Source organism: Montipora capricornis, chromosome 13 (genome assembly GCF_036669925.1).
Source record: "Montipora capricornis isolate CH-2021 chromosome 13, ASM3666992v2, whole genome shotgun sequence".
NCBI classification, from domain to species: Eukaryota; Metazoa; Cnidaria; class Anthozoa; order Scleractinia; family Acroporidae; genus Montipora; species Montipora capricornis.
In genome coordinates, this window is record NC_090895.1 from 25239561 (window position 1) to 25249560 (window position 10000).

Here is a 10000-nt window from a genome sequence, read left to right on the forward strand (position 1 = left end):
AAATCTGGTTAAAGGGCGATCGCGAAGCTTGATACGGAACCGGAAGCTGTCGTTTTCGACGCACCACATTACGCATAAAGCTCTATCGATAGGTAGCGGATCCACTGCTAAGTTCAGTTCCTTGATACCCTTCGCATAATCTTCCGCTGGAATAGCTTCAAGAACTTCCTTCTTGTTTTAGACTACCTTGTGCAATGTGAGATAGGCTTTGTCACAGATACCTTGACTAGCTTTAATCAGAGATGTATGGCTTCAGTAACGATTGGCACAGATTTAACCCCACCATCTACATAGAATTCTTGCGTATGAATGTAGGTGCATTGGCACCGAATTCTTCTTCACCATTATCTGCTGCTCTTCTGATCCCAAAGTGCGAACAACCTGGGGAGCTGCTGGCGCCGAACAGATGAGCTTTTATACGGTACTCAGCTACTTCCTTTGACGGGTCTCCGTTCAGCCACCAAAAGAAACGCAATAGGTCTCTTTGTTCTTCCCAGACCACAAACGGATGGAACATGCCCCTTACGTCCGTCCTGAGGGCAACAGTTTCTTGGCGAAAACGACACAGGATCCCCAACAGATCATTCATAAATTGAGGACTTTGCAGCAGGTAGTCATTGAAGCTGACACCATTGTACTGCGCTGAACATTCAAATACTGCGCGTATCTGTCCTGGTTTCTTGGGATGGTAGACTCCCGTATGAGGATCATAGTTAACTTTGCTATCTTGTACTTCAAGACGATCAGCAGGGACTCTTTCTGCACAGTGAGAAGTTAGATTCTTTATAAAGGTCTGGTAGTCTGTGAAGAACTTCGGATTCTTTTTGAATCTGGCATTCTGTTGGTTCCATCTTTTTACAGCAAGCTGACGGTTGTTGGCAAGACAAACATTGTCAGACTTCAAGGGAAGTGAAATTTTATACCGTCCATCAGATTGCTTCTTAACACCATTCTCCAGGATCCTCATAAATCTCTCATCTACCACGGAATAGGGTTTCTTCTTGTCACTTGTCTCAGTAAAGTCAGTTTCCAACACACGGAAATTTTCTCTGGGTCAATGATCTCTTTAGAATTGGAATTTCTGACACTTCGATTCTATTGCACACACCGTATTCTCTATCCTCTCTGTTACTTGACTTGCAGACTCTTCCGATCACACACCAACCAAGAGGGGTTCTCAGAGCATACTATTTCTCTCGGTCGGATAGCCGTTGGACAATTGTTACCACTCAAGATAAAGATCTCTGCGTCTGGATGGTATGGTGCTAATCTATCAGCAACACTGTTCAGATGTTCCCATTCTCTCGCAACTTCAAGCTTGGGAATTTTTGACCGATTGGCTGAAACATCTCCTCGGCTGAAGGCCACTGGCTTCGGTAATCCAGGACTTCCAATCCGGGGATCTTGCTGATTTTCACTGCTGCGTTCTGCTCTTGCACTGTCGTCAACAGGAGTTCAGTTGATGGACCCTCCAGATTGAACCGTTTGCTCAAAGTCTGGGACACAAAGCTGACATTTGAATGGTCGTCAAGGACTGCATACTGCAAGATTTCTTTCTCTGACTGGCCCACTGGCCTGATTGATACTGGTACAATCAAGGTGTGATAAAATCGACCACCTTGGTCAGGAAGCATACATGCTCTCACACAATTGGAAACGACGACATCGACTTGTGATTGTTCCTTATGAAGGCAGGTGGGGTGCATCTCTGAGCACGTTTTACACTTGGACCTTTCTTTGCAATCTTTCACTTGATAACTCTTACTGATTGCACAGCCCATGCACAAACGTTCATGAAAGAAAAGGTCTCTCCTTTCGCTGAATGGCTTCTTGCAGAAATCTTGACGGTCATCTAACTTATGTCCTTGACCACAGAACAGACATTTGCTTGAGTCAGTTGGACAAGAACGCTTTTGCTTGTTTGGCTCCTCGGGGTTCGGTTCATTGTTGATGCCACTCTTGCCAGATGTAGACAGGGAACTAGCCATGTTCTTCTCATACTTTGGTTTCTGATTCCTTACAGGCTTTTGTGTGGTTGATGTGATCATGCCTTCAAGTTCCGGAATATTTCCTCTTTTTACTGCCTCCCTGACAAATCCAGCAAACTTGACAAAGGAAGGATAACTGGCTTCACCATTAGCGTGCCTCCATTGTTTAATTACATTTCTCCACTTGACTTCCAGATAGTAGGTTAGTTTGGCTAACAATTTCACCTTTTTCTTTGGATAGTCTAAAATGGAAAGTCTTGGAATAGTTTCGCTTGCTGCTAAAACCTTATCCAGTAGGTCTGAAAACTCTCTCAGGCCAGAAGTATCCCTTGGAATTATCTTGATCCATTTCTAAAGCTGGTTAAATTAATAAAAGCTGTACGGACAACATTGCAATTTCCATACCTCTCCTCTAATACAGATCTGGCCTTCTGGTATGCATCTTCTGTTCCAATCAGAAGATAATGTTCTACAACTTGCTTTGATTTTCCTGATACATGCTGATTAAAGAGGTTTGACTAGATATCATGTTTAATTCCTGGAATCCACTAGGGCATTAAAGGCACTTTCCCATACAGAATATTGTAGAGGGTCACCACTGAATACAGACCAACCTCGTTCGGTTAAGGTGGCTGGATATTGGGCAAGTTCTTTTTTTTGCGTGTTTATGGACCGAGACGAATATAAACACGATAAAAGAACGAGGCTAATATCCAGCCATCTTGAATGAACAAGCTTGGTCAATAAAGGATTTATTATGTGGGATAAAAACCAAAAATGATCTTTGATCTTGCGGGACCAAGCGAGAAATCCCGAGCGGGCAAGATATCTCGATCTTGCCCGCTCGAGTAGCCAATCACAGCGCCGGATTTGGTTCGTCTTGCCCGCTCTCGGAGCTTGTCATATGAGAAATGCTATCATGACACCCTTCCTTTTGATGAAAAAAAGGAAGTAGTATTTTATTTTCTTCCTCTTAATCCGTGATAATAGGCTACTTGAAATTGCGCGAAAACATGTCAACAAAGAAGCTCTATTAACTCTGTACGGTATCTAGAAACAGTTACAAGCCACAAAAGGAGTTCGCGACTTTGACAAAACAGTCTTAAATGTTTCGGTGGCCGCCGCGTGCGTTCAAGACTTCGAAGCATTGGCTTCGCGGAGAACTTAGTTGACAACGTCGCTCCCAGGGTCACTCTTCAAGGACAAGGGAGGCAGAAAAGGGGGACCCTGGGAACGAGGTTGCTTAGTTGAATCTGACAACACCTCTTGGCTCCTTTTCGATACATCCTCTTGCGCTGTAACACGTGGCTGCGACCCGCTCTACAGTGTACTATGAATCTCAGTGTCGGACAATTTGTACAATTTCGAGTTTTCAAAGCATCATTACTCTATGATTATCTGCTACATCGGGTGCAATGAAAACTTTATCATCCGCTGACTGATTAGAAAACGATGCCGCAAAGTTTTCCCTTTGTCAATTTTCAGAATGCGTCCATCCGTTGGAGGCTGGACCCGAGTAGCTGTACGCTGCGAGAAATAAGAGTTCTAAAGGGGGGGGGGGGTGGGGGGGTGAAAAACGACCTCTGCCTTTCGGTTCCTGAGAGTTTTTACGTGTTTTTCACTGAAATGCACGGCAGAGGACTGGGACTAGTTGCTCATGCGCCTTCTGGTGGAAGTGATGTCAGATTGCCATTGAAAAAGTTACTTCAAAATACCATTCCATGCAATTTTTTTGCAGGGATCTTGAATAAAAAGCTCCCTTAGCAACCATTGTCTTTCTGTTGTTGTTAAGTGTCAACCCCCCCCCCCCCCCCCTCATACTTAATTTGATTATAACACACATTTAAAGGCTTTTCATCACTTTCTCTGTTTCAGCAACCCAAACAAAACGCACATGTCTCCTTTTTTGAATCCGTCGCCGCCGGGGTTAATTTTATGCCCATAATGTAATCATTATGTAAATCAGAGTTTTCTTATAACCCTTTGTTTTCTTAACCGCCCTCCTCCAATTGTTCGAGAAACAGACTTTTCAAAAATGAATAGCCTGCTAATTGTTTCTCCATTGATGTCATTCTTGTTTTTCATGTTTTGCTTCATAGCGCAAATTGATTTTAATTTCTTGCTGTGGTCAGTCGAACATCCATAAAACCGTTTCCGTGGAGTGGTTGAATGCGATGCAACTTAAACACACTTGCGGATCAAGATTTATGTGAGCTAGCGCTCGTTGGCAAGGTGTGTGTTATTTCAGTTTTAATCGAAAACTGCTAAATATTATTAAAAGCAAATAGTTCCTTGAGAGAGAGCAAACATAACAATTATTTCATGAAGTAATTATATTGGTCATTGACCGCATACAAATTCAACACCAGCTGTGAAAGTAGAAAGAGAAATTTGTTCGGCTACATTCTTTTACTTCTTAAGAGGTTTTACTCGACAGTTTGAGTGACTGAGATCGTTCTACCGCAAGTTTATTTCGTATTCTTGTGTGTTAATTCTTAGTTGACGACATGAGGAGGTTTTCTGCTGCAAGAGTGCCACCCATCTTTATGAATCTAACCAGGAAACAAGAAGATGAGGTCGTCTGCTGCCAAGGGACAACGGCTAAACTTCATGCGCGTTCTGGAGTCTTTGATGATGAAAGACTGGTAAGTAATTTGTTTCGTCTACTTGAGAAGACAAACCTTTAGAAAATTGACAAATTCAAAGACGAGAAAAAGTAGGTAGATAAATGTTCAACTGCTAGCGCTGGTATATGGATGTCCTTCAAGAGTTTAGCTCTTTGAATAATGTGCAGTCGTGAAGATGTCATTGTGAAACTACACTATGATGGAAAGGTCTAGAACTGAAGTTTTCGAATTCCTTCTTAATGTTGCGGTTTCCTTAGCACATGAAGTCTTCAAGGCTGTTTATCACCCTTGTGATAACTTCGGGTTTTGAATTTTTTTCTGTGAATTGAAGAGAGTAAAAGCCGGTGTTCGTACAGTTGAATTGTCGTGATTCCATAGTTCCGTGATGACGAAATTTTTTGGCAAAACTTTCCGTCTTGATATGATTTATTGATTTCTTTGATGCATGTCAATTTTCCATTCTGTAGAAAAATTGAAATTTGATGATTCGAAGCAAATTCGATAATTACGTGTAAATTGGTATTGTGCATTTAAATACGACTAATAAAGTGAAAAAGCAGTTTTTTGTGCATTATATTTGTCATGTTATCAGATAAATTCCGCTTTTGCGTCTTGGCTTAAGGCGTCTTATCTTTTTATAGTCTTGCTGATGAATTGGCGTCGGTCATCTGGCTAATTCTCGTTCCCAGTGTCTTTCTGGCGTTGCATTCAAAAGGGTTGACACTGGACCCCATTGTCCTAATGTCTCTTCGTTTAACATGTTCTCGAGAGTGGATTTTTTTTTTGCCGTGGTCTGTCGACCACTCCGATAGTTTACTATGATTTACAATGTTTCTAGACGAATCCGGTAAAGATTCACAAAGTCAATCCGAGAAATAAACAAAGTTCACTGATCCATTTAAACTTGAGTCCAGTCCAGTGTCTTTCATTTAGTTCCAAACCATTTCAACAGCGTGGGGTGGTGAAGACGAGAGTTCCCCCCCCCCCACCCCCGAGTGTTCGTCGGTTAAATCGTGATGAAAACAGAAGTAGAAACTTCGTGTCAGTTCAGTCGAGGCATAGTTACTAACTATGGTCGAGGCTTGTACGGTAGAACAAGGTAAAAACACAGGTTAAACGATGTAAAAAACTTGTGATTCCAGCCAATGGCGATCGGGCGGGAAAGATCGAGCGAGTCGCAGTTCGATAAAGTAAACAAAAGGGTATTTAAAGTTCGATTGTCTAAAATCCAGACCCTAGAAAAAGTGTACAGGGTGCAATATACACTTGATCTTAGCCAAAAGGCCAAGAGTGAAAATTTTTCTTTTTTTTTTTTTGGTTTATTTACATATGCACAATGGACCAGACAGGAGAAGCTCTGATCGCCCTTAATTGACAATGTTAAAAGTTTAAAAGTACTCGTAAAATGGACCACTGATGGAGAGGGGGGAGTAAAATGAGCGCACCGTCGACCTCAGGTTTGTCACTTGAATCACTGATACGAGTTCTCGACGTGTCACTTTGCGTCACTTTACTTTTTGCTATTTCCAAAGTGGTCACTTGTACTACTATTACCCAGGGCTTGAGGATCCAGAGATGCTGTTGTGCGTTTTACGCAATTCATCTGGAGAGACTGGCGTTGTGGTTCTGTAATCTTATGACACCTGATTAGCGCGGCATTCCGAAACTCTTGCATTCTTAAGGTATAAACTATAGGATTTACAAAGGAATTGGCGTAGAACAAGACACTTACGGACTGGAGAATATTAAATGATTCTCTTAGTGCACCGAGGGCAGCGGGAAGAATGGGGAAAATGAAGAATGTGCTCAGAGCAGTGACAACGAATAACGTGGCCGTCAATTTCCTGTCGGAGGCCCCTGCCCCAGATAGCTGTGGAGGGGCATTCCTCTTCACATTAAAGATAATAATCGTATAGGATACTATGACGGTCGAAAGGGCAATTATAATAAGTGAAGCCCAAAAGATTATGGCGGCTTTTGAGTCAGTAAGAACTAGCGCAGTCTGTGCAGACGCCAAGAAGAGAGCTAATAGCCAAATGCAAACAACGGTCTTTAAATAAACCCATTTCATCATTCGAGAGTGTCTAAAAGGAAATAAAGTTGCATGAAGGCGTTCCAACGACAGCAAGGCAAGATTAAGCAGGGAGCAACTTGTAAAAAGTGTGTCAAAGTAAATGACTGTGAGCTTTTTCCAACTGAATACACTTCCCGTTTCAATGGTTAGTTTACGGTAAATATGCATGGGTCCTGACACTGCTCCCACCAGCAAGTATGTCACAGCCAGGTTTATGATCAGGTACGTTGGGCGCTTGCGTAGATGATGATTTCTTGCAAAGGTGATTATAGTAAAGCCGTTTATTAGAAATATGATGACAAATTCAGAAATGTAAACTGCAAGCCACGTGGTATTCGACCTTGTCGAAGGATCAGGTGTTTCTGTTCCATCCGGCATTCTCAAACTAAGGCAGATTCAAATTGTCTGGCGTTGTCTCTTGTCTGTTCTAATAAGTTGACAAATCAAAAGATTAAATTTGCTGATAAAGAAATCTCCGAGTCTCCTTTTTTTAGCTGGGACCGAAAACTTCAATTGGTTATATCGGTACGAGTGACTGGCATCTTTTAAGAACAGTTACTGCGACGGCAACGTTCCATCCCCTTTACGTCGTACAATGTGGATGAAATTAAAATAAATTGGTGCGAGCGGTTTCAGAGTAAAAATACAGACTATAGGGTTCACAGTTTTACGCTCACGTTGTCGTTAAAACCTCGAAATTGGTGATTTCTTGTTGTTACGTAGTGTACCCCAAAAATATGTGCTAAAATGCGTGCTGCACGTGCAGCACGCTTTTTTGTGGCGTTGCCGTTGACGTGGCAGGTGGAAATTTGCGTTTTTCGAAACTTGTTTTTAATTTTATAATTAGTTCATTTCTTGCGTGTTTTCTACGGATATCTATCTAGAAAATTGTCAAAAGCGAGAGACACTGTAGGGTGGCCCACAAGTGACATGCTGCAAATTGAAGAGTTGCGGCTAATAAAGTAAAGTTGCTGCATATTAAAAAAGGTGCTGCAAATGGAAGAAGTTTTAACGTTCCTTAGAAAATGATGACCTTTTTATTGACTGCCTTGAGTTCGTTTCTTATGCTTCAGATACTGGAAGAGTATTGACTTAACCTTTTATCGTTTCGTTTTGTTTGTAGCAAGCTCCATGCAATTGTCAATGCAAATATCAAAATAAACGATCTTTTTTACCCCATCGTATGTGGATTAAAAGCCATTTTTAGTTGCATTAACGGGAGTAAATTTTTGCCGTTTTTAATATTGCTGGTGTTTTTTTTCTGCTGGAACTTCTTTTTGCGGATCAAGTACCATCCGCAAAATCCGCAAAATAAAAGTGCTAACCCGGTAAACCAAAAAGTAATTTGACCTGTCATCAGATTAGACTGAAAAGAAGAGGAATTATGAAGCGGAAACAACATTTTCAGTCCTTCCTTAGTGTGTGGCATAAACGTCTCCTTAGTGCAAACATGCATGCATGACATGCAGGAAAGCGTCCGTCAGAGCAATTTGCAGTTAGTTTTTTTTGCAGACCATTTCATTTAAAGGGGCTATGTCACGTTATTTTAGGGTGCTGCAGGGAAATATTTACTTAATCACGAGTTCAAAACACGAAAATGGTAATGAGGAATTTCTTTACCGATAAAATTATCGTTACATCACAAACTAAATGATTCGCCTTTATCCAGGCGATTTCTCATAAACTTGAAAAACGTCGTACCGACCTTTCTCAAGATTACCCAAATGTAATGCACCTATCAATTTTAAGGCCGAGTCCATTTATGTTCATCCGTGCTTCTCTGTTCTTTTGCAGTATTTCTTTTATGTTGTTCAACAGTTTTAAGTGGTTATTGCAATGTTTCATTCTACCTTTTGGGCATTTTGCGAATCATGGAATTACATAATTTTGCGTGACATAGCCCCTTTAAAGAAGAAACGAAGTGAGTTTCAATCAAGAGCGTGTCTTTTTATCTTTGAACTGAATTTAACACCAAAGCTTAAAAAAATGAAAGACCTCAAAATGGGACAGGACAAATAAGGATAAACGTGTGAGGCAAAGAGCCTTTGCTGGGACGACGTCTGGGTGACCCCTCAAATGGTCTTAATGACCCTCCACTTGAAAAAATCAACTGGAATGCTGCAGGTCAATACTACCCGAACTCAGTGGCTTCTGTTTTTGTGTAACACGTACCACAGGCCACCCAGTGTACGCTCACGGAGCGTCTAGTCTCACACGTGAAAGGCAAATCCCGTTCATTACGTACTGACGAAATAAAATGATTCCGACCAAGTGAGCCTACGTTTGGCATCCATTTGATCGGAGTCAGCAGAGTAAAACGTACTACTGAGGTGTTGTATATAAAGAAATAACGATTTTCGATTCTCTTCCATGGAGACCATGTACTTGTGACGCGATGATTAACGCTATGAGGCTGGATGCGACAGATGTCTTGGAGTATTTCGCTAAGAATATCCACTTCATTTCCGTAATCGGTAACACTTTGTCTAGTAAAGTTAAAAGCTGAGAGTGATAAAAGTTATGACCAAATAAATTAAAATCTTTTTTGTTGAGCGCGCTTTACGGCTTTCGATCAGAGCTGGCTTTTTCCACCTGCCTCGTGCTGAACAACAACTCTCGGTATTTTCCCCAGATCAGAACTCAAATGTAGAATCCAATGTTATAGCATATAAAATATGAACATCTTGATACCCGTTTGGAAACTCTTATGTCCGATAAGGTTATGCATTTTATCGAAACGTTGACACTCCACTATGTTTATCTTTCCTTCTTCTTTTTTTTCGGTGACCGCAATTTTAAGCCAAATCGTCTCTAAACTTTGGATGCACCGGCATAACTAGCTAAAGTCACAGGCCCTTTATCTCAAACAAAAAATTAATTTATCCAGGATATACAGACGAAATATATAATCAACTTACTGGTCGTTTTCTTGACTGCAAATTTGCACCGTGAAAAGCCTCCTTCATTCTTACCCTTTTTTTTCGACAATGTCATCAAAAATTTGCATAAAACGACAACCACTTTTCTTTTACAAATTAGTTGGCGCGTCTACTTTTTTTTGCCCTTTCAATTAAGTTTACATCCGACCATCAAAGTTAAAGATGATCGAAAAAATCCACCACACACTGTCTGTCCTTCATCTCTCTGTATTCAGGAAGACTTGAAATCAGGACAAACGATTACTACTCATTTGTTCGACCGTGTCTTCCTTTTACTTTAATTTGGAGTCTTGTATTTATAATAATTATTTTTTTTATGAAATAAAAAGAAAAGAAAGAAAGTAACTTCATTTAAGTGTCAAATCTTGTAGT

The 10000-nt window shown here is 40.9% G+C and overlaps 3 protein-coding genes across 3 annotated transcripts in view; 1 reads left to right on the forward strand and 2 right to left on the reverse strand.

Annotated features, from left to right (window-relative positions):
* LOC138029337 (uncharacterized) overlaps positions 1-10000 on the forward strand; it is a 41279-nt gene that overhangs the window by 9196 nt on the left and 22083 nt on the right. The window contains exons 3-4 of the mRNA XM_068877072.1: positions 4088-4220; positions 4488-4633. The gene's annotated coding sequence lies outside the window, so the exon portion shown is untranslated. The remainder of the gene's footprint in view (positions 1-4087; positions 4221-4487; positions 4634-10000) is intronic.
* On the reverse strand, positions 287-967 carry LOC138030736 (uncharacterized). The gene has a single exon (XM_068878614.1). The coding sequence runs from the start codon at positions 965-967 to the stop codon at positions 287-289; it is 681 nt and encodes a 226-aa protein (XP_068734715.1).
* LOC138029336 (neuropeptide FF receptor 2-like) lies at positions 5913-9647 on the reverse strand. Its single transcript, XM_068877071.1, has 2 exons — positions 9608-9647; positions 5913-7116 (listed from the first exon to the last, which is right to left on the reverse strand). The coding sequence occupies exon 2, from the start codon at positions 7065-7067 to the stop codon at positions 6126-6128; it is 942 nt and encodes a 313-aa protein (XP_068733172.1). The 5' UTR covers positions 7068-7116; positions 9608-9647; the 3' UTR covers positions 5913-6125.